The sequence below is a fragment of the Monodelphis domestica genome, chromosome 2 (assembly GCF_027887165.1).
Source record: "Monodelphis domestica isolate mMonDom1 chromosome 2, mMonDom1.pri, whole genome shotgun sequence".
NCBI classification, from domain to species: domain Eukaryota; kingdom Metazoa; phylum Chordata; class Mammalia; order Didelphimorphia; family Didelphidae; genus Monodelphis; species Monodelphis domestica.
The window spans coordinates 522,589,646-522,613,203 of NC_077228.1; the positions used below are offsets into that span (position 1 = coordinate 522,589,646).

General features: G+C 49.5%; 2 protein-coding genes across 4 annotated transcripts; one reads left to right on the forward strand and one right to left on the reverse strand.

Moving 5' to 3' along the window:
- Window positions 1-667: 667 nt before the first annotated feature.
- Window positions 668-5,507, forward strand: NSUN5 (NOP2/Sun RNA methyltransferase 5). 2 transcript variants are annotated; one of them, XM_007486004.3, is made up of 10 exons: window positions 668-848; window positions 1,071-1,193; window positions 1,953-2,124; window positions 2,249-2,357; window positions 2,449-2,587; window positions 2,683-2,798; window positions 3,471-3,649; window positions 4,011-4,221; window positions 4,309-4,449; window positions 4,529-5,507. In XM_007486004.3, exons 1-10 carry the CDS (start codon window positions 756-758, stop codon window positions 4,551-4,553), a joined length of 1,308 nt encoding a protein of 435 aa, XP_007486066.1. In that variant the 5' UTR covers window positions 668-755; the 3' UTR covers window positions 4,554-5,507. The 2 variants fall into 2 exon arrangements, with proteins under 2 accessions (XP_007486066.1, XP_001379130.1); XM_001379093.4 differs by having other exon boundaries at window positions 669-848; window positions 4,524-5,507.
- On the reverse strand, window positions 4,827-22,791 carry LOC100029343 (nuclear envelope pore membrane protein POM 121). Of its 2 annotated transcripts, XM_001379079.3 has the most exons (13): window positions 22,200-22,789; window positions 20,982-21,194; window positions 20,337-20,495; window positions 18,881-18,961; window positions 18,383-18,554; window positions 12,828-12,919; window positions 11,612-11,682; window positions 11,190-11,314; window positions 10,666-10,768; window positions 10,063-10,245; window positions 7,997-9,739; window positions 7,464-7,589; window positions 4,827-7,117 (listed from the first exon to the last, which is right to left on the reverse strand). In XM_001379079.3, the coding sequence occupies exons 1-13, from the start codon at window positions 22,766-22,768 to the stop codon at window positions 7,020-7,022; spliced, it is 3,735 nt and encodes a 1,244-aa protein (XP_001379116.3). In that variant the 5' UTR covers window positions 22,769-22,789; the 3' UTR covers window positions 4,827-7,019. The 2 variants fall into 2 exon arrangements, with proteins under 2 accessions (XP_001379116.3, XP_056675759.1); XM_056819781.1 differs by having other exon boundaries at window positions 4,827-7,589; window positions 22,200-22,791.
- Window positions 22,792-23,558: the final 767 nt, after the last annotated feature.

A 23,558-nucleotide genomic window follows, 5' to 3' on the forward strand; every position in this document is an offset into this window, starting at 1 on the left:
GACTTCCCTCTCGATTATTTCCAACTTATCCTGTCAAACAATAATTTATGGTAGGGGTGGTTAGCTAGGTGGCTCAGTGGATGGAGAGCCAGGCCCAGAAATAGGAGGGTTAGGGTTCAAATCTGGTGTTAGACACTTTGCAGTTTTTGACGCTGGACCGGTCACTTTACCCCCATTACCTAGCCCTTATAGCTCTTCTGCTTTGGAACCGATACATGGTATTGATTCTAAGACGGAAGGTAAGGATAAAAAAAATAATTTATTCGAGGCCTACTATGTGTCAGGAACTTTGCTAAGCTCTGGGGATACAAAGGCAAAAGACAGCCCTTGCCCACACAGAGCTCACAATCCAATGGGAGAGACAACGTGCAAATCCATATATATACCCACAAAGCCAGGTAGATCCAAGATAAACATCTACAGCTCGCTTGCACATAAGTGCTAGCTTGTCCCTTGAGGGCGGGGACTAGTTTTGCCTTTTGTATCCCCAGCTTTAAAGCTCTCATCCAGCTCCTCTAGGAAATTAGCCCATCGGTAGGGAGTGATGGGTGAAAGCGAAGGTGTACAGAACTGACAAGTCCGGGGGAGGTGCCACAAATGTTGGCCAATGAGTCGTGGCGGGGGACGTGACCATGGGGAAGGGGTGGAGCCACTGCCAATCCTGAACAGACTGTGTGGCGCGCACGCGCAGTGGATGAGGCGGCCACGCGGGACGCAGCGGGGCTGGAGCCGGAACCGGGAATAGGAGGAAGCCCATGGCGTTGTATGGAGCTGCGGCGACCGTGCTCTCGGGGCTAGAGGCCCACCAGGGCTCCCTGAAGACCCTGGTCTACGGCAGCCGCTTCCAGGTACTGCGGGGGGCGGAGGGGAGCAGGAGCGAAGCGCGGTCAGCCTTGAGCTGGAGTCAGGAGGACCTGGGCGGAGCCTCAGGACTTTGGGGTTCGGGGGTCTGGGCAGGGTGTGCGCTTAGCCTGGGCGGAGTGTTGAGAAGAGCCTCGGGGTTTGGGGGTTCAGGGGCGGGGCGGTGCCTAATGACCGTCTGCCTCTCCATCTCACTACCTGCACCTCAGAATGTGCGGCAGCTGTACGCCCTGGTGTGCGAGACCCAGCGTTACTCGGCTGTGCTGGACGCGGTGATCCGCAGCGCCAAGCTCCTGGAGGCAGAGAAGAAGCTGAAGCCTCACCTGGCCAAGGTGACGGGCCGGGGAGGGGAGAGGGGATCCGGGGAGACTTCCCTGAAGTCGTCTTCTTGGCCTGGGTAGGGGTGAATATGGGATCCAGAGCTCACCTGGACAGGTACTGTGGCGTCTCTGGCGCTATGGTTTTAGGGCCAGAGGACCTGGGTTCAAATGTCCCCTCCCTGCTTATGGCATTTGTCCTAGGCAAGTCCCCTCCCCTCCCAGGGCCTGTTTCCTCATTTTTAAAATAAGGGAGTTGGACTAGGAGGTCCCTGAGGTCCCGCAGCTGGGATCTGTGAATCTGTGACCCTCTTGCAGGCCCAGTTTCTGGTTCTGTGGCTTTGCTCTGAGGGGCCCCCTTCCTGCCCTGAGCTTCCCCTAAGGTTCAGTTCAAACTCTGCCTTCCACAGGGAACCTTTCCCATCACCTCTAAATCATCTTGTGTTTATTCCATCTGGGCTTCTCTCCATCTTGCTTCCTGAATAGAACTTAAGCTCTCTGAAGGCAGAGGCTTCATTTTGCCTTTGCTTCTCCAGGTGCAGTCCCCCCACCCCCAGGGCTTGCACATAGTAGGTGCTTAACCAATGCAGGTCAAGTAGAGATGTGGGAGGAAAGAGTGGACCAGAGATGCCACCCATGGTTCATCTTACATGTTCAATGCTTCATGACTTGACTTACCCGTTTGAGCCTAGCTTAAGCTTGAATTACCTACGGACAAGAGGAGGGGTATCGGGGTTGGGGGGCTTGACTCATTCTGTCATAATCCCCTCCCAGGTCCTGGTATATGAACTACTGCTGGGACGGGGGTTACGGGGTGGAGGCCGATGGAAGCCTGTGCTGTCCCGGCACAAGGCGAGGTTGCAGGCAGAGTTTGCCCGGCTCAAGGTGAAGCGGTGTGTGAGCCGCAACGAGGACCTTCTGGAGTCCAGTCCTGGGACTGCTCAGGGTTTGTAATCACCAGGGTTTGGCAGGAGCAGGACACTTGGGTAGGGCATAGGGGGAGCCTGAACACAGGACCTTCAGGGAAGGTGTTGAGGGTCTCTCTGAATGTCTTTCCCCCTCTCTCCTAGTGATTCAGCTTCCTCGATTTGTACGGGTGAACACGCTCAAGACCTGTCTTGATGATACCATCGATTACTTTAAGCGAGAGGGCTACTCCTATCAGGGCTGTGCTTCTGGGTAAGAGGTCCCTGCCCTCCCTGGTACTGGGCGGTTGGATGGGCGTGGGTGCCTGTTCTCAGGCCTCTTTCTTCATTTTATTCCTTGATAGATTGGATGAGCTTCGGGCTTTAGAGGGAAAACGGTTTTTTCTGGACCCTCTGCTCCCAGAGCTACTTGTGTTCCCTTCAGGTACTGACCTACATAAACACCCACTGTACCAGGCTGGCCACCTCATCCTGCAAGATAAGGTTAGGAGGAGGGGTGGTGCAGAAGGGTAGGGATGGATGGGTGGAAGAGGTCTAGGGCTGGGTTCTAGTCAGTTCTTATGTCTTACTCCTGTCAGGCGAGCTGCCTTCCAGCCATGCTGCTGGCTCCTCCTCCTGGTTCCCATGTCATCGATGCCTGCGCTGCCCCAGGCAATAAGACGAGCCACCTGGCTGCTCTGCTGAAAAACCAGGGGTGAGGCCATGAGAGAAAAGGCTGAATGAGCCCTGTGGCATCCAGCAGGGAAGAAAATGCAGGGGAATTTGGGTGAATGGACATTGATAGCATCCTGGGTGATGGCTTCCATTTAAAATCTGGTTTGGCTGTTGGGGCTGTTTGGATTCGCACCCCTCATCTGTGGGAGTTAGTGGGAAGTTCCAGGGATAGGAATCAAAGCATTGTTAACCCCTTTGTCTTTCTTCATGCCTCATTTGAGAGGTTTGTGGCCTAGTGAATGGGATACTGGGCCAAGAGTTAGGAAGGCATGGGTTCAAATCTTACCACTGACATTCTGGTCTTGTGAGGTTGTAGAAATTGTGAGACTCCCATCCAGCTGCAGAGTAGGATTGTGAGATTGAGGGGATGAAAGTGAGGCTCAGCTGAAATGACCCATGGACACACACAGCTAGTGAATGTTACGTCTTCAGACTTTGGTCCAAGCTGTGGGTCTTCTGAGCCTTTACGCTCCTTTAGAAAGGACCTTTCCCTAATTGTTCTAGTTCTCCATAGGTTTGAGTGCTTATTCTGATAGATTCTTCACTGACTTGTATGTTCCCTGAGGACAGGAAGGCTTGCTTTTTCTTCCTTCCACCTCCACAGGTGCTCATTCGGTATATGTTGAACTGATTTGCTCCATTTTTTCCGTAGAAAAATCTTTGCTTTTGATTTGGATGCGGGGCGGCTAGCAGCTATGGCTACACTGCTGACCAGAGCTGGAGTCTCTTGTTGTGAGATAGCCAATGAGGACTTTCTATCAATATCTCCCTCTAACCCACGATATAGCCGGGTCCAGTACATCTTGTTGGACCCTTCTTGTAGTGGTTCTGGTGAGTTGGGGAGAATCCCAGGGGAACTCTTTGGATGAGAAAAGGAGATGCCAAGGGGTTCAGGGACCAGGAAGACTTTGTAACGGATTCTTAGGATTTCAGGTTTAACTTTTCCTGACTTTGGGCTGTTTTGGATGGGATTTCCTCTTCCTCTTCCACACACTCTCTTATCTCACCTCTGGCTTGACTCAAGTGCCACCTTCTACAAGATGACCTGCCTCCTGGCAATGACTTTGTGTTTATTTGTGGACAAGTGGTTTCTTTCAGTTAGCCCTTGGAGGGTTGGGATGGGTTTCTTTTGGTCTTGGTGTTCCCTGGCATGGCATCAGCACTTGAGTTGAATAACTTTGTCTTCCCCCAGGCATGGTGTCAAGGCAGCTTGAGGAGCCTGGTGCCGTCAGCCCCAGCCAGGAACGTTTACATGCCCTGGCTGGGTTCCAGCGCCGTGCCCTGAGGCATGCGCTCTCCTTCCCGGCCCTGCAACGTTTGGTCTATTCAACCTGTTCTGTGTGTCAGGAGGAGAATGAGGATGTGGTTCAAGATATCCTGCAGCAGAAGCTTGGACCTTTCAGGTACTTGTTGGGTATTAGGCCTTCCTTGGTAAGGACAGGATGGGAGCGGGATAATTCCATTTCTGCTTCTTCTTCCACTTCTGCCAGGCTAGTGGATGCCTTGCCTCTGTGGCCACAGAGAGGTCTCAGCACTTTCCCAGGGGCAGAACATTGTATCCGGGCATCTCCTGAAGCCACGCTTACTGGGGGTTTCTTTGTTGCTGTATTGGAACGGGTGGATGAGAAAAGGTGAGTGTTGGGGCTTTCATGGGCAAAGGTTTTTTAAGGTGCCCTGGGAAGGTCTCATTTTCTGTTCTCTTTAGCTCAGGTCCAGAACTACAACTGCTGGCTGAAGAACCCAGACCCAGTGTGGCTCCTAAGAAAAGGAAGCGACGTCAAAAAAAACATTAACTAGGTGACCTTGGGCAATGTTCCCTGCTGCCTCTGCCCTGGGAGCAACAGCAAGCCAGTGGTTTCTGGAGTAACAGTTCTGGCCTGAACCTGCAGGGGCCCTTCTCATTGCTCCTGTTCCTGAGGCAGGGAGATGCAGTCATCCTGTATTCCTGTGTCAAATGTTCAAATCTGCCCCTACCCCCACAGGGAAAAAAAGACAGAATAGGGTCTGGTGGAGATCACAGTTTTGTTTATTTTTAAAATCAATGACATTATAAGAAGCAAGGAAAAAAAAATTGCACATTCACACTAAATTCCCACCAGGCTCAACAGGAACAGTGTCTTGTCATGGAAAGAAAAATTTGTCTCCCATTCCTGTCTGGTCTTGTGCACGCACCTGCACAGGGCTGAGGCCTCAAGTGGGGGCGGGCATTGGCAGCTCTCTGGGCACTGATTGTAACAAGCTCTTGTGCCCACCACGGCAGGCCAAGGCCACTTTGGCCCAATGAAGCTCTCTCCCAAAGGCTCTGTGAGACTAAGCAGTGACCGAGACACAAGAAGGAGCTTCAGAGACCTCCCAATGCTCCATTCCCCTTCTCCTGCCTCAAAAATGGCAACCACCAGAGCTGCTATCACAGGGGGGAAAACCTTGCCCTAGCCACATTCACATACATCACATTATTAGAAAAGAAGTAAGTACATTTTGTAGAACGATTCCCTGGGGGAGAAGGGAGTCTGAGCGAGCCCATCCTCCCACAGACAGTCAGGCTTCCTCCTCCCCCAGATCTAACTGCTCAGCTAATTTCTGGACAACAGCTTTGTACTTTCTTAACAGCCTCAATGAACCAAGCTTGAAGGAATTCAAAAGGCAATTTAGCTTAAATATAAAAATAAATTTTATTTTGTTAAAAAAAGTTTAAATATTTCTTTTTTTAAATTTAGACTTAGGCAAATCACCCACACACATTCACACTTCTCCCAAAAGTGATGGCGTAGCAGCAAGGCTCCTGGGCCAGGGAGAGGGGGCTTTGGGCTAAATTGGTATCAAGAGGATGGGGCAAGTCCCTAAGCTTGCTTACTGAACAGGGCTTTCCTCCTTGGCCCAAAAGGAACAGGAAGGAGGCTGGCTACCTCGATTATGTCCTTGGACAAACATCTGATCCAAGACTCTCTTCACCCTCCCTTCCCCCCAAACCCTAGGAAGGCATGCAACCGAGCAGTAAAATCAGATTATCCACTAATTCAGGGACACCCTGCCCTACCGTGATATCCCAAAGATGTGTGCAAGGAATAGGGGGCGTGTGCATGTGTGTGTGTCTGTGTGTGTGTGTGTAGGGGAGCCCAAAGCAAGGGGAGGCCTTAAGCCTCAGCTTACATTCACAGCACCCTGTCCCTTGGGCCTCATTCCTTCCTGGGCTGCCATCCCTTCAAGTCAAAACACTGTTGGAAAATTCAGGAGTCACTCCACACGTGCAGCGTCTCATGGCCACATTCTACATCCAATTGGGGGGGTCCAGCATCTGTGGGAAACTCCTGGACCCCAAAAGCTTTTAACATCAAGTCCGGCATTACCAACATGCCGCCACTCACACAAATATATTTTTCCTCCAAACTCGATTCAATGAGTATCAGACAGCGCAACATGGATAGGACACAGCTTTATACAGACAAACCCAGAGAACAAAAACTGGGGAAGAGAGGGAGAAAAGCCAAGAGCAGCGGGGTGGGACCTGGCCTGCTCCTTTGTTGGCCAACAGAGGCTCCAGGGGGAAGGCAGCTTCCTCCTTGATTGGCTAGCTCAGTGGCAATCACCGAGGCCCTTAAGGCTAGCCCAGCCAAGGGAAGACTGGCAAGGACATTCCTCCTTCTCTAGGGGAAGGGAAGCATCTCCCACCTCCTGGAGTCTTCCCCAAGGCAAACACCAAGCCAGATTAATGCCAAAGGAAGGAAGGCTTTCCCAAGGGACAAAGTCCAAGGAGCAGGAATCGAGAGCCCAAGGCGAAATAAGCAAGAAAGCTGGCCTGGCAGCCACGCCAAGTAAAGCGGGAGGAGAGCTGGGAGGCTCGGGCTGCGCGGGGCTGGCAGAGGGGGCAGGAAAGGGGTTCCTTGGCCAAGCTGACACGCACGCACACACACAAGGAGACGAGTCAGGAAAGGAAAGGCAAGGCAAGGCTGACGGTATATACACAAGTTTCTCCAGTTTCAGCAGTGGAACTGTTCAAGTAAAAAGGGTTTGTTCCCATCCTACCTACCACTTCCCAGGCAGCTGCCTTCTTGGCAGCCACTACTGGAGAAGTGGGGGGTGAGGTTGGGGGGCTCGCTGTACAAAAACAGGGGCAGGGATAAGGCTCTTCACAGCAGGAGCCAGTGGGGGGGGGGGGGAAGGAGAGAGGAAAGAAAAGGGGGCAAGGGGTGGTACGCGCAGGCTATTTCTTTCGAGTATGCTGTCTCCGGGCCTGTAGTCGCTGCCTGGCCCCAGGGGTCTTGGATCCTGCACCAATGGAAAACGAAGGGGTCGATGGTCCTAAGGATGGATCCAACAAACTCATCAGGGTGGGTCCTCTTTGGCAAAAGCCCTGACCCTGAGTTTGGCCCTGGCCCTCATCAGTGCAGAGTTGGGGGTTCAGGAAGAGCACAAGGCATGACTACCACCTGGCCTTCCTCAGCCTGAGCCCCACTGAGACTTAAGGAGGTGTTTCCAGGGTTGACCCTCTCAATAGGAATCAAACCATTTGTATCCCAAACTCAAAAAAACATGAAAAGTGACCAACCCTGGAAATGACCAAGATGGGAATCTCCCAACCCTTTAAAAATCCTTCTCCAGTGAAGGGCAAATAGTGGCTGGCAGCCCAGAAGCCAAAGGTACTTACCAAAAGATGGCCCTGCTCCCACAAAGCCCTGGGCTGGGGTGCTTGGGGCCCCAAAGGAAAGGCTACTGCCCACTGTGCCTGCTCCGGGGGTTGGAGCATTCTGGCCAAAGGTAGGTGTGGAAGTGCCTGGAAAGAAGAGACAGATGAAAATGCCAGACAGAACATTAGCTCCATCAGCGGCTCTTCCTCACTACCAAGCACAAACTTTGTGATTAGCCCAAACCCTGCCTAGAGGGTTCCCAGATGCATACTGGGCACTGGAGGGATGGCTGGGTGATCGGGCAAGCACAGCCAGGGATCAGGGCAGACCACCCCTGAAGCTGCAGGTTAGAGCTCTGACCAGCACACAAAGCCCAGACACGACTTGTTTCGTATGCCAAGACTTAAAGGCAATCTCTGGCAAGAGTCCTTGGTATGAATCCAAGTTCTGCTCTATTTGCCCTGTGACTTGGAGTGGGTCACTGTGCCTCTCTGGGCCAAGAGAGGGCGTTGAACTAGATGGGAGGGCTGCAGGAGACCTCTCCTCGCCTTACCTCCAAAAACAGGCTTGTTCTCCGGGGTGTTGGCCACGCTGAAGGCAAAGGGTGCACTTTGACTTGGGGCACCTAGGGGGTTCTGGTTCAAGGAACCCCCAAAGGGGGCAGTGGCACTGGCTGTTCCGCTCTGGCCTGCTCCAAAGCTGAAGGCTGCACTGGATGAACTGGTTCCAGGGACAGCTGCACTGACCCCAAAGCCTCCACTGCTGGTTGCAGCTGTGGAGCTCCCAAATGTGAAAGGGGCCAGGTTCATGCCACCAAACATGGAACTGCCAGTACCACTGCTGGTGGTCTGCGTGGTGGCCCCGAAGTTGGAGGTGGTGGTTGTGCCAAAAGAGAAGACCGTGTTGGTGCCACCAAAGGCTGGCTGCGTGCTGGCAGGGGCCCCAAAGGAGGTGAGTGGCTTTGTCCCACCAAAGGCTGGCTGGGCAAGGGCCGGGCTTGGGGCTGTAGAACCTCCAAAGTTGAACGTGCTACTGAAGCTCGTGGCAGGGCCCACTTTGTTGGCTGCCTGCTGCTGCTGCTGCTGCTGCTGCTGCTGCTGCTGCTGCTGCTGCCCGTCTGCAGTCCCAAAAGCAGGCTGAGATGTGGCTCCGGGGTAGGGTGGGGGTGGCAGCGTCTTGACGCTGGAGCTGAAAGGGGTGCTGAATGCTGTGGTGGTAGTGGAGGGGCCAAATGTCAAGGTCACTTGGCTGGTGGTCGGCAGGGCTGCTGTGCTGACGGTGCCCCCAAACCCAAAGCCAGCAGTGCTGCTGGGGGCCGTCTGTGTGGCACCAAAGGTTGTGACTGCTACTGCAGTGGTAACAGCAGCCGAGGGCTTACTAAACTGGAATACAGAGCCAGTAGACGGGGTGAAGCTGGCGCTGGGGGCAGGAGCAGCTCCAAAGAGGAAAGGCTGGGATCCCGAGGGGGCAGCAGTTGATGTGCTGCTGGTGCTGGGGGTGGTGGCGGGGGCACTGGTTGTGGCACTGGCCAAGCTGCTCAGCCCAAAGCTGAAGGTAGGTTTGGAGCCTGAGTCAGTGGTCCCACTGGATGAGGCAGAGGTGGTGGCAGAGGCGGAGGCAGAGGCGGTGGTGGCAGGTGCAGCAGTGGGCTGGATGGTGGGGAGGCCACTAAAGAGGGGCCCCTGGACAGCTGTGGTGACAGTTGTGGTGGGGGCTACAGAAGAGGGTTGTTTCAAGAAGGGGGAAGTGGAGGCCAAGGACACAGATGTAGGTGGGCCCATGTTACCAAAGATGGGCTTAAAGGTTGTTGTGGAGGTGCTGGGAGCAGTGGAGAGGACAGAACTACAAGACACAGAAGTGGTGGTGGAAGGGGCAGCCGGCAAGGAAGCCCCACTTTCCATTTTAGGGGGGGCCCCAAAAATGGGTTTGAACATGGGGCTGGGAGTGGCAGGAGGGGCAGCAGGAGTTGCTGCTGGGGCAGGAGTCGCTGCTGGGGCAGGAGGGGTGGGGGCCGGGGAAGGGCTACTCAGCATTCCAAAGAGAATGCTAGGCTTGGGGGAAGCTGTGGCGGGGGGCTTGCTAGAGCTGTCCGACACTGGCACTGAGGAGGCCTGGCTGGCTGAAGAGGTCAAGGAGAAGGTTGGGATGGCTTTGGAGGAAGAAGAGGTGGTGTTGGTGGTGGTGGTAGTGGTGGTGGTGGTGGCAGGGGGCCCTGGCTCTGAGGGCCCCGGGGCAGCTGGTGGGCTGGCTGTCTTCAGAGGGGAAGGGGCCCCAGTAGCTGCTGCTCCAGCCAGGTCTGTGGAAGGTAACAAGAGGAGCATGTCAGGAAGATGCCAGTCCTCACATCCTCTGCTTTCCCAGAACACAGCCATGTACCCAGGAGGCTCACAGAAGTGATTCTGAAACTTCCCTCAACTTTACAGACAAAAGGAGAAAGGTAAAGCGGCACTGCTGGTTAAACCCTCCTGGATTCCTGGCCTGCCCATTTCCAGATGCACTTAACAAGGACAGAAGGGCAAAGGGAGCTAAACTTTCTGCAAAGGCTTCTTCTTGCTCGGCCATCAAACTACTCTGTAGAGACCAAAAGACTGAGTGGCTCTGCTCAGGGTCCCCTCTCACCTGTGGGGGCTGCAGGGCTTGGGGAGTTCTGCATCTTCTTCAGACTATCCAGCAGGGGGTTGGTACTGGAAGTTGGAGGAGCAGCTGTAGCAGGTGAGGAAGTGGTCTTTGGGGACGGTAGGGTGAAGGAGGCTGGCTTGGGGGCAGGGGAGGCCTCGGCGACAGAGGGTGGTGGCGTGGGATCTAAGACAGAAGAAAACATTTAGAAATTGCTCTCCTTTGTTGGCCACGGAGCTCTAAATCTCTCTTGCATGAGTCTCGCCACAACTGAGGAGGCCAGAGCAGTTCTTATTCTCATTCTGGGGAAATGGGCTCTGAGGAAGAAGTGGCTTCTCTGAGCCTCCAGCCTGGAGCCCAGGCTGACCACCCACTCCAACAGGTGACTGACCCTCTCCCCATTCTAAGTGACTGCTCCCTCTGTACTAAGGAAGCTGCTAGCTGTGCCCTCCCAGGTTTCAAGGAAAAACAAGAAAGAATCCATGTTAGCACCTCAGATGAGCCTCAACTCTGGCTTCTGGTCCCTCCCCCAACAGGGCAACAGTGACCTTCCCCTTCAGAAGGGAACTCTCTCATGGGTGTTTGGGTTCTACCCATGTCTCTTACCTGGCTTCTCCTCCAAGACTTTGTTAAACCACTTCAATGCAGCCTTCTTTTCTAAGTCTAGGTCTTCAGCAGTGACTGAATAACCAAGCTGGGGAGGTGGGGGCTGTTAGAGACAAAGGGACAGCCAAGTCTATGAGAAGGGGCAAGCAATGAGGATCCTAGGGTGCCCTATGGGGGCTGATGACCTCGGTAAGATGAGAGGAAAGAGCAGGGCTCTAGAGAGACCTACAGGCCTAGAGAATGGGATCAAGATGACAATTTAACTCCAGAAACCCATAGTGAGAAGAATTCCTTTATTCCTGTCCAGTTTCTCTCATCCCATGGATTAGCTGATAGCAGCCCATCCAGACTCCTAGGGAGAGAGACCCTTCTGGTCTATGCCCAAAGGTCAAAGGGGAATGTCTCTGGCCCACATCTAAAGTCAGACCAGGCCGGGTCCTCCCTAGGAGCACTACTAAAGAAGGTGGCTGAACCTGAAACTTTTCAGGAGGAAAGGCCAGAGGGCTCCACAAAGGACATCTTACCAGGGTGAGCTGGTCTCCTCGCCGAGAAGCCAATAACTGAACCTTTCGCCTGCGCTTTCCACCACTGCCAGAGGTAGGAGGGGACTGCCAGGAGCTCTGCTTCTTTCTGGTGGGGGTATCTATCACTAAGAGAAACGGCAGAGTCAAAGGAGGAGCACAGACTGTCAGCCTTGTCCCACTGCTGCCACCCCCAAGCACTGTTTTGTGTTCTTCTCCCTGTCTCAGGGTCTAGATATCACCTCCTCCACAGCTTTTGGAAGGTGTTGGCCCAATGGTCTCCAAAACCCAGGAATGGACACTTCTGCTTGCTTGACTCCTTCACTCAATTATTTCCCCCCATTTTATTTAGGTGTATATATATATTTATATAGGGCTGTGCTCACGGACGCACTGAAGTTCTTCTCCCCTCTGCCCCTACTGACCCTTGTCTGCCTGGGATTCCTTGTCTGAAGTCACGGGAGTCAAACAGCTAGACTGATGAAACTCTTCTTCTCTGTGGGGAAAAAAGAAATCAGACTCCAACTTAGCAAGCCTTTTGCGATCATGATATGGATACTGGGCTGACATGTCACTGAGCTAGTGATCTCTGCATCAAGGCCAAGGCCAGGGTCCGAAGGCTCTGGAGGTCACTGTTCCTAATACTTGCCAAAATATACTTAGCTAAGAATCTATAGCCTAAGTGGCTAATAGGGGCCACAGAAAAGCTTTTACTCTTAGCAAAAATCTTAACTTAGCACTCAAGGAGATGGGAGAAGCCAACATAAATAGCTTAAATACTTTTTGATAAGGACTACAGGAGGCAGCTCGGCAGCTCAGTGGATAGACACAAGGCCCTGGACTCAAATAAGGCCACAGACAATAGGACTACATATGACAGCTGATGTACTAGACTCCAGGTCTGCCTCTTATGAAGATGGAGAGGTAAACAGCTGGGCAATCCAAGGAATCCTGGAGGCTCTGTTCATCCTTGACAGTGAAACCATTATTCAGTACTCAACAGCTGCCTACAGAGCCCTTGAAAATTTGCCAAACACTTGACACACATTACCCCTTCTGATCCTCTTTCACCCTGGGAGAATCACATTGCCTCCACTTTTCAGATGAAGAAACTGAGGCTTATAGGGTTTAAGTGACTTATGTATGGTTGCACTAGTCTTAGAATCTGGACTTACACCCAGGTCTACCTGACTCCAGTCTAGTACAACACAATGCCTGCCCCCATGTACATGGGAAGAGAACAAGTGACTGGATTTGAAGTTAGAGAGAGGGCACTAGTTAGCACATCAGGAACACCCCCTCTACTTCCTACTATATGATACATGATCTTGTTTTGCCAATTTTCTACATAAAATACAGGGATCTTGACTTCTACGGGAACTTTTCAGCTCTAAATCTTAGGAACTCATGTTTTTGGAACCTGATAATTGATAGTCACTATTCTTCCTGGGCAGAAAAATAAGGGATGAGGATTTACATTGGCCCTTTTGTTGTTTTTCGAGACCCTAAATTCTTTTTATTCTGGGATGGTGCATGGACTTTGGCTATTCTGGTGAACCCATGGCGTTCCTTCTTTCTCCCCAAAGGACTCTCAGATCATGTGGGGATACTAAAAATGGACTGTAATCATTCAGTCATTACCGTGCTTTCTTCATAGGCCTCTCTGGGGTCTGGGATCGAGATGAGGCGGGGCTAGAGAGAGGTGAGGTACTGGGGCCACTCCTCTTCCAGAGCTGAAACCAAACCAAGTCAATGTTAATATACATCCCTAAAACGAAGCAACCTTACCCGGCAGGTAAATCATGGGGATAATGTCACACTAGCCTGTTGACAAGTAACAGAGGACAGACTTGAGAATACAGCAGAAGCCACAAAGAGGCAGATTCAGGCTGAAGGCAGAATAAAACTTCCTAATAAACAACATAATTCAGGAGGCTATCTTCAAGGAGTGGAAGGTTTGGAGGTGGGCCAGGATGGCAGAGGATCATGAGGAGCATAGTGACCATCTCCCTTCCCCAAACAGATCAAAGCAGTAAACCAAATCCAATCAAGAAAGCCAAGAAAAAAACCCATCCTAGGTAGGCAAAAGAGAGAGACAGCAAGTGATGTCTGCTGATGCTGGGGACAGGGTCTGGCTAGGGGCTCTGTCCTTCAGAGCCCACCAGCACTGCTCTGCTATGCACCACCTAGGCAAGAAGAGGTCCTGGGTTTAGTAGAGGTAAAAAGCCTGTAGGAAGAAGAGACAACTGGAAATTTCTGGCCCCAAATCCGTAACTGATGGATGTCCGGGGGGTGGGGTGGGGGGGGTGGGAGGGGGTGGGGTGGTGTGTGTGTGGGGGTGTTACAAGGTAAGTAGTGGATGGAGGCTCTAAACCCAGTTTAGATCAACAAGATGCAAGTTCAGAAACAGAAGTAGCAGCAGCAGCTGTGTGGTTTAGCCACCAGGACCAGAACATTCAAGCCCAAGCAGATGCCTATAAAGGAATAAACAGGGCAGGAATCCTAGACCAAAAGAAAGCCTACAGTCCTATGTCTTTGAAAGAACAGAGCTTCCCAGCTGACTCCAGCCACAAAGGCAGCAAGCCCACAAGCCTGCTGCTCAGATCCAAACCCATGTCAGGAACTTCTAGATCTGACACCAAGGAGGCAGCAATTGGAATCTGATGATACCATTCTAGAGGCACTGGAAGTTTGGATGTCTCCAGTCTGAGCTGTCCCTGAGATCCTGAAATAATGAAATATTCAAGGCTCAAAGAAGCAGCTAGATTGATGCAGAGTTTCCCTCCAGAAGTACATATGATCTGGCCCTAACAAAGTCTAAAATCAGGAAATAAGCTTAAAAAAAAAAATCCATAAAGAACTATTATGGTGGCAGGGGTGTTCAAGACACAAAACTAGAAGAGAATGACTTTCAAACACCTACAGAGCAAAACCTCAAAGAAAAACACAGCTTAGACACAAATTCAAGAAGAAATCCTTGATGAGATGAAGCAAGAAATTAAAAAAAAAACTTTTATACATGGAATGAGAACTCTCAAGGAAAAAACTGGAAAAGAAATGAGAGCCACAGAAGAAAAGAACTGGAAAGGGAATTAACAGCTTGGCACAAGAGGTACAGAACCTACCCAAACAACAAACTTCCTAAAAATTAGAATAGACCAAATAGAAACCAAAGGTTCCAGGAAATAATAATTATTAAACCAGTCAAAAGACTGAAAAAGTAGGGGGGAAAAAATCTAGAGCAAAAACAATTGACGTGGACAACAGATCTAGGAGTAAAAATTTAAGAACTATAAAACTGTTTAGAAGCCACTGCCAAAGAAAGAGCCCAGAGCGACAATTTCAGATCTTAAAAACCAAGCAGAAATGTTAAGAATCCACTGATCAAAGGAAAAATATTACAGTAGCCAGAAAGACAAGAACTCAAGTACCGAGGAACTGTAGTCAGAATTATAAAAAACATAGCAGCTAAGTGGCTGGAATGTGATATACTTAAAGGCAAAGATTCTAGGCTTATAACCAAGGACAACTTGCCCAGCAAAATTGAGTCTAATGGGGGAATGAGGAGTGGCACATAGGTCAGGGAAATTGAGATAAATACCAGAGGGGACCCAACTGATTTTTACCAAATTACCCTCCAAAATGTAATGATATAATGCCTTAAAATGAATTCTGGAGCAGTTTAACCCACAAAAAGACAAAGTGAAGTAACTTTCCAGCCTAAAACAACTTAGAAGACCAGCATGAGATATCTAGTATATCAAAGCAGAGATGAAATGCAGTGGGCCAGGGCAGGTCTTGAGGTCATGAGTGCAACTGAAGTAGCAAACAAGACTTCTGGAACTCTCAGCCACAGATAGTAAGAGGGGAATCAGACTGTGATTACAGGGGTCCCTGTGCTATCTCTAGGTGTAAGACTTTCATCACATTGCCCATATTCAGAACCAGATTTCAGTCTTGGGGCACAGTCACAGGGTGAGGAGGAGCACTAGCACATACCAGTACTTGAAGCCACAGGGGGCTCTTGTAACAGTTTCAAGAGGCAAAAGATTGGAGTTTCTCACAGACTAGAGCACAGGCCAGAAGAGTATTACCCACACCTCCCCTTATATCATATCACCTTGAAAGAACAGAAACCAGATAAATCCCCAGTGCCAACTCTGAAGGCAGCTGCATTAAGAAATTGAAGCTTGGAACAGTGTTCCCTTCACCCCAGTTACAGAGTTCACCTTTAACAGTTTTTTAAACTAAAAGAAAAGGGCAGGAAAATCAACAAATGACAAACAGAGAAACTCAACCTAGTTATTTTGGTGACAGGGGAGACTCAAAATCAGATGAAAACAACAAAGTACAATAAACTACTACATCCAAAGCCTCCAAACCTCCCCACCCCCATGAATTGCTCTCAAGTCCCAAAAGAATTAACAGAATTAATGGAGGAGTTCAAAAAGGATTAATGAGATATAGGAAAATTGCAAAAAAAAAAAAATCACCAGTTTGGTAAAGGAGGCACAAGAATCCAAAGAAAACCCCTTTTAAAGCAGAATTGGTCAAATGGAAAAAGATATACAAAAATGCACTGATAAGAAAAACTTCTTGAAAGACAGAACTGCTGGGGGCAGCTAGGCGGTTCAGTAGATTGAGAGTCAGACCCAGAGATGGGAGGTCCTGGGTTCAAATATAACCTTAGCTGTGTGACCCTGGGCAAGTCACTTAACCCCCATTGCCTAGCCCATACCACTTTGCTGCCTTGGAACCAATACAAAGTATTGATTCCAAGATGGAAGGTAAGGTTTAAAAATCTTAAAAAAAGAAGAAAGAATCGGCCCTTTGAAAAAAGAGGCACAAAAATTCATTGTGGAAAAGAACTCTTATCCACCAACCACCTCCTGAAAGAAATTCCAAAAGGATCACTCCTAGGATATAAGTGAGATTAGAGTGGAAAATGATTACATTCATGTAATCATGTGTACATATCATACATGTACACACACAACTACTACTGAGATTACTTCTAGAAAAGGTCCATCATTTAGTAAATGCCTTCCCTCTCTATTGTTTTTTTTTTTAAACATAGAGAGATTATAACTAGCATGAGGATTTGGCCTTAAGAAACCCCACAAGGAATAATGCTTTCAAAGTTCATTTTTTGAATTTTTTTAAAAAACAGGACATTGAGAGGTGATTCTAAGAACAACATGAAGAATTTTGGTTTCATGGTGGTGGCATAGATCTGGGTTTAGGAAAAAAAAAAATCAAGTCCTTTAAGAAATAGTGTCCCAGTACCAAACATATGTCTACTCAGCAGGGTTTCAATATTGGTAACAATATTCCTAAATTTTAGGAAGTTAGTTATCAAGTGAAACAACAGATTGGGAAGGAGGTGGGAAAGAACATCGGTATTTTAAGGCTTAAATGAAAATAGCAATTTGCTTAATTAGGACTTCTGCAGAAAGAAAATGCTTGCTAGTCTTCCTCAGTCTAAGTCAGAAAAGACTACAATTAAGACCATTTGCAAATCACTACTTAAACCAAAAGTAACAGTCACCTATAATCAGTTAGGCTATTTGCCATTTCCTTTTTAAAAAATAACATCCTTTCAAAGATAAGTTTCATTAGGAAAAGATCCCCTTTTACTCTGCTCTGCCTAAACATCTGAATGGATGGCCATTGGAAGACCAACCACTGAGGATTCCATCTGTGCAAAATTTGAATTAGATGGCTACTTGGGTCTCTTTTCAACCTTCAAATTCCATGAAGATGTGGATAAAAATATTTCCTTCCCCTACCCATCTTTCAGGGTTGTCATGAGGAAATGGGCTTCTGTAGATGGAAAGGGGCTTTATGTGTGAATTAGAATTACCATTGTTTTTGTTGCCATGCGTAGTTTTGAGACCATTATAGGGGATAAAATGAAGGGGGAGAATGCAAATCAGACACTGAGATCACTAAGCAAGGAGAACTTTGAAGGAAAAAAACAAGTGAGAGATGGTGGCAAAAGAATAGTCTAGAAGTAGTAATGGGAAACCAAATGGACCAGTTCTTCCCCTTAGCCCTGTGAATCAGGAGGAACAGAAAATAGGTTAGCTAGATGGCTCAGTGGATAGAAAGACAGATAGGGAGCTGGAAGGTCCTGGGTTCAGGTCTAGCTGCAGACATTTCTTAGCTATATGACCCTGGACATTTAACCTCAGTTGCCTAGCCCTGTTTTTCTGCCTTGGAAGCAATACTTAATATGGATTCTAAGATGGAAGGTAAGGGTTTTAATTTTAAAAAGAAAAGAAATGGGAAAATGGAATGGTTTCTAGTAGAAAATACTAGAAATTTCATTTCCTCAGGAGAAAGCCCTTTTCAAATTAATGCAACAAGGTGGAAGAACAGTCAAGAAAATGGCCAAGGATGTGGTCAAGTTTACAGCAAGTAGACATCAAGGGCAGAAGAATCAGGAAACTTGATGAGTAAGGGAGTGGGTCAGGAAGAACTCTGTGCAGAAACATTCTGGACAGTGTGGTGAGGGAGAGGAGAGGAAGGGGGAAGTGGAGGCAGATTGGAACACTAGAAAGAGACAGAAGCTAGCACACAGAATGGCTTTGAACAATTCATCTGCCTCTGGGTTCTAATTAGAATCCCTGTGAGCAACAGAGGCCTGGGTGCAGACTGCCTTGCCCAGGCATGTTCCAGTTTCGGGATAAGTTCACTGATTATGAGCCTACTAGAGAACTTCCTAGGGGCTTGGAAGTTAAATAGAATGACAAAAGAATAGAACTGATAACCAGAAAGAGTCAGAGATCACTCAAGTCTACATTCAGGGATGCATTTCATGCCTAGTCTATTTTTAGGGTCATTGCAACAGAAGATCATATCCTAGACTACTTTAAAAGATCCATGCTGATAATTAAATCGGAACAATGAGATTAATCTAGCATTTACCTAAAGCTGCTCATATTTACCTTCTCCCAGGCCTTTTGCTTTTTGAGATGACCAGGAAAATAAATAAATGGCTTGTGTTACTTTCTAAAATAAGACCCTTTATATCTACCCATATTGGATCTTCTGGAAAACCTTTGTTTCACAGAAGGGCTACATCCTCCAACAGCTGAGAACTCAATAACGCAGAACACATATATTAAGACTCTTGCCATTCTAATCCACCAACTTCAAACCCCACCAAAGATCTGTCCTCCTCAAGGTTCTACCTGGGAGAAACCCCTGCTGGAACTGTAGGAGCTGGTGATGGCATTACGCATGGAGCTTGGGATGCCCCCTGGGTAGGTGCTAGTCAAAGAGCTAGTGGACGAGGTACGGGATCTCTTATTCAAGTTATCCTCTGCACCCTGGGAAGTGAGGCTTCTCTTCAGAGATCCAGGCCTAATGGAAGGAAAAAAAGGAGTCAGAGATCTCATGAAAAGTGACATTTTTTAAGGCTACATCTAACTTGGCCATAACTCCTTTCTTCATGTGGTTGAGGGGGAAGGAATTAGGCTAATTTTACTGGTAACAATTTAGCTAAGCACATTTGAATTTTAATCCTGCCTAAGTCTCTGAAGGTGACAGATACTATCTTGAACTAACATAACAGGCAAAGAGAAACAGTTACTGGGTAATGAAGTCTGTTCTTAATAAGTACAGGTTTGGGAAGAATAACTTGGACTCAAGTGCCTCCTTGCTAAACATCCTATTAGGGAAACACTTACTTGGGAACAAGAGATGCTGGGGCTCCATTTGCCACGAGGGGTTCAAATGCTGACTGTCCACTCCCACTGCTGTCGTGGCGCCTATGATGAGAAAAACCCTAAAGTGAAATGAACTTTTCTTGGTGGTAATGGGGACAGAGGGTAGGCAGGGAAGAATATTACCATAACTTCAGGAGCTTAAAAACCTCCACTAATAAACATTTACTTTATGCTCAATCAGGAAAACTGCATGTAGCATGTAGATCCAACCCAAGGCGTCCATTTTGTTGGTTGCTGTTCTTGTCCAAATAAAACCAAATTCAGTTTAATATTTATGACATATTGACTAAATACCAAGCCCTGGAGATCCTAAAGATGCCTTATTCTATGGCAGCTCCTTCATTTCAGGCTCTAAGAGAAAGTGGTTATCTCCCCCCAAAACCTCCCCTCACACCCTGGCCAATAGATTTCCCTTCCATGCAACACAGCCAACTCAGTGGGATAGCAACAGTCTCAGCCCAGCCCACAGATAGCAAATTCTACTTGGTGGTTCTTGCTCCCCTCCTAGGAAAGATGCCACCTAAAATGGTTACTTTGCTATAAGTCAGCCATTGAGAGAGAAGATCCTGAGGGGATCTTGGGGCTGGTATGTTTCTAGAAGAAGCTTAGAAAGCTCACTAGGAATGACTTTCTCTTTTCTGTCTTATTTGTCCAACACCTGCTCAAAATTACACTCACTGCACAGAGTTCCAGGCATCTTGGCCCCTATTTTTGCCTCTATTCAATGTTATTCTTTTATTCGCGTCAAGTTCCTGGATGACAAGCTGAGAGCAGCAGACATGTTGCTTTGTGAGATCTTGGACAGATTATTTTGGCAAGGCCAGTGAAGCGAAAGTAAGGGACCCGAAAAGACTCTTAGGAGAGCTCAACTTTCACAAGTTTATTCCTCATTCCCACCCCTGCTCTGCACACCGGTCTTCTTCACTTCCAATATCCTATCTGTCACATAAACTCAATTAGGAATCCCACTGCCTTAGATGTTCCGGGAAGGGCCTCTCAGAATTTCAACTTTCTTTATCAAGGTTCATGCCCGATGACTAGATGGCAGAAGTTAAGCTTCCTGGTATTAACTCCAGGTACCATAGAGGGCTGAGAGGGAGATCAAGATGACCGTTCCACACATTTGATTCCTCTTACAATAAAACTCAATGGTCCAGGGACAAGGAATGTGAGGTTAATAAGAGGAGCATTGCCAATAATGCTTTTTAAGGTCCTTGGCATTCTAATTCTTGGGACTGCCTGTTTCATGAAATGCTTAAGGCCTATTTAACTTCATCACACCCTTATGTGAAGGCTGCAGTCAAGGAGCAGTTAAGACTCACTAAGAGGAATCAGCTCTTGAATTTTCCTGGGAAGAACAGCTACTTCACTTCTGCCAACCTCCAGAAACCCCAGAGTGGGCCCACCGGGTTATCACCTTCGTTTATTTTCCTGGGCATCAGAGAAGATCTGATCGTCTTCCTCCACTGCCCTTTTCCGACTCTCTTTAAGTGCATTCATCACAGTCTCCTTTGAACATGGGTCTGGGGTATCACTGGATGGTGAAGGCATAGCTGAATTCACGACCTGCTCCAGGCTGCAAAAGGAAGACTGGAGGTCAGTACTACTGAGATAAGTTACTCCACATAGACAGAGATCATCATAATCTACTCAGAAGTCTCTAAAGTTCTCTTATTAACTTAGAAGTCAAGGCATTTTTTTGTCCATCCACAGAAGACCCCCCCACTAGCAATGCACACTGCCTTCAAGGCAAATGAAAAAGGATGATAGCTCTAGAGCTATAGAGGATCTCCCTTGGAGGCCATGGAGATAAAGAAATAATCTAGTCAAATGAGACAGAATTACTCCCACACAAAGACAAGGCTTTCAACCTGGGTCCTCTGACTCACTGAGCTGGTATTCTTTCTATCATGCTCAGGATGCTTTGATTTCTTTTGGGCAAGGCAAACAGTTATCTTTTTCTACTGATGTGTTTCTTAGAGACAAGCTCTAACTATATACCAGGAACACGAGGGGAGTTTTCCCTTTCAAAAATATCTCAAGGGATAAAATGCATACTCACGGGGGACGGGGCAGACTGCTATCTGGACGAGCAATCCTCACGGTCACAGGGCTTGATACCATGTAGGAGTTTCGAGCAGAGAGCACATTTTTTCTCTGAAGGCCTTCCCAAGACACTGTGGGAAAGGTCCCCAATGCAGAATACTGTGTCTGCTGAATTGGATATCTCCTCCGTGGAACTAATGAGAACCGACTTGGAGGAGTGAGGTGGTCCCTGGATAGAGAAGGGGAAACAGATCATTGTATCAAAGATTGCAAGTCACATGACATTGACTCTCAAGGTGACTGAGCTTGGGTGTCACAAAAACGCTATTTGTGCAGCAACTCTTCTAAGCTCTTGAGGGGTAAAGTGTGACAGCACTGGAGGAACAAAAGAGCTGTCTCCCCCAAGTAGAGTTGTGGGACAGGAAGAGAAAGTAGCTCTCTCAGCATCCTGGGGTCTTTTAAAACATTCTATACTCAAATTTCAGAAAGTTACCAAGGACTGTACCCATCAGCATTTCAGAATTAACTTCATCCGCAAAGGTTTTTTCAACATGGATTGTAGCTTTTTTTTTTCTGAAAAAAATGAGTGTTTAAATACAGAACCCAGGAGTTTCCGCTTTCTTTCTTTCATGTTATATTTGTTTTACACTCTCTGGAAAGCATCGGTACCAGTTTTCACACTTATTGTTTCTCTCTGTAAAACCCTAACAGATTTTAAAAAATTCTCCTAAGTCATAAGACAAGAAAAAAGAGATCTCAAAGAGTTAGTTTAAAAAGAAAAGTTTCAGTTATTTTTCGGGCCTCACGGTTTATTTCACTGTTGCTCTGGACAGCCATTAGTAGAGACTACTACTCTATTAATGGGGGTGGGGGAGTGGGGTAGAGGGATGCTCTTTGGCTGCCCAACCCCCAAACAGGGGAGAGACCAGAAGTGACTGACAAAGGACTCTACTGTGTGTCTTTCAGGGGAAGGTTCCGAGCCCTTTATCCTTTGCCCTCTCCCCTGCATTATTTGCCTGACAGTGAATCCCTGCCCTGTGATCAAGACTGGCAGCGCCTTTCCTATAAGGAGGTGCCCCCATAGTCCGGGCCTGACACACCGGGAAGAGCAAGACACTTTGGAAATTAAGGCCTCCTTCTCTCTCCTAAAGCTCATAGAGCCCCGGCTGGTGGCACGCACAGATGGGGGTCAGATTCCAGCTGGGAGTTGGGGGTTACGGTGGCCCGGCCTTACCTGAGCTGGAGCCTGCGGGCTGGGCTCAGCAGCTGCGGCGAGGAGGCGGAGGGCGGGCGGTGGAGGCCAGTGGGCGCGGGCCGCGGGGGCTCGGGCGGGCCGGGCTTGCCCAGGTAACCGCCCATGAGCGGCGGCTGTGCGGAGGGCTCGGGACCCAGAGGCGGCAGCGGCAGCGGGGCCCCGTTTACCGCGGCCTTGGCGGGCAGCAGCGGCGGGGGACGGCGGGCTCGCGGCTTGGAGGCGGCAGGGGGCGGCGGGCAGCAGCGCAGGCCCCGGGGGGCCGGCTCGCGGGCGCTCAGGCCCCACCAGGCTGCGGCGGCCCCCACGCCCAGCCAGGCCAGCGCCGCCGCCGCCGGCACCAAGTACAGCACGAGGCCCAGCAGCACCAGGCCCAGCAGCGCCGCCGCGCCTCCCGGCCGGCCCCGCGCCCAGGCACCCCGCCCTCCTCCGCCGCCGCCCGCCGCAGCCCGCCGCCTCCGCTCTCTCCGTTCGGCCCCGGAGCCGCCTCCGGTCCCACTCCCGGTGCCGGCCACAGCCCCGGCCGCCGCCGCAGCCGCAGCCGGAGACATCGCGGCTCCGCGCCGCGGGGAGGGCTTAAATATCCCAGCGTGCACCGCGCCGGCGCGCAGCGTCACAGCGTGCGCGACCGGCGCCCGGGCCCGATCCCCCCGCCCCCTGCCCCCCGCTCCGGCGACGGCGACGCGGAGCGGAGAGCCGCCGGCTGGCTTGTAGCTAGGCAACCGCGTGGTCACAGCATGGGCTCGGCTCTCGGCAGGAAGGAGGGTGGCACCCCTTCTCGTCCCAAGTCTCGCGCATGCGCAGTCTGGGGTGGAGAGGGACGCACTCCCTGGGCTCATCACACTTATACCCCGGCCCCACACACCACACACCCCCTGCATAAATGCACGCGCACACACACACACACACACACACACAAACTGTCATAAAACGACACACAACAGACACAATACATACAGTAAACACGGACTCTGGACATCATACATACATGACATTCTCTGCTTCTCGAGAGGCGCACATCGCACCTAGGCGCGTGCCACACACAACGATAACAATAACAAGAACAGCTGCCATTTATATAGTCCAGACCATGTCCCACGGCCCAGACCAAGCACTTCACAATTATTTCATTGGATCTTCCCAAAAACTCTGAAGGAGGGGCCATTATCATTTCTATTCGACAGAAGAGGAAACTGAGGCCAACAGGGACACACAGCTAGGAAGTGTCCAAGGCTGGAATTAAACTTGGTCTTGGGCTCTCTGCATCCAGCTTTCAACTGCCATTTAGCACCCAAAGGGAATACCTCCCCACCCAGCAAACACACAGCCCCCTTCGACCAT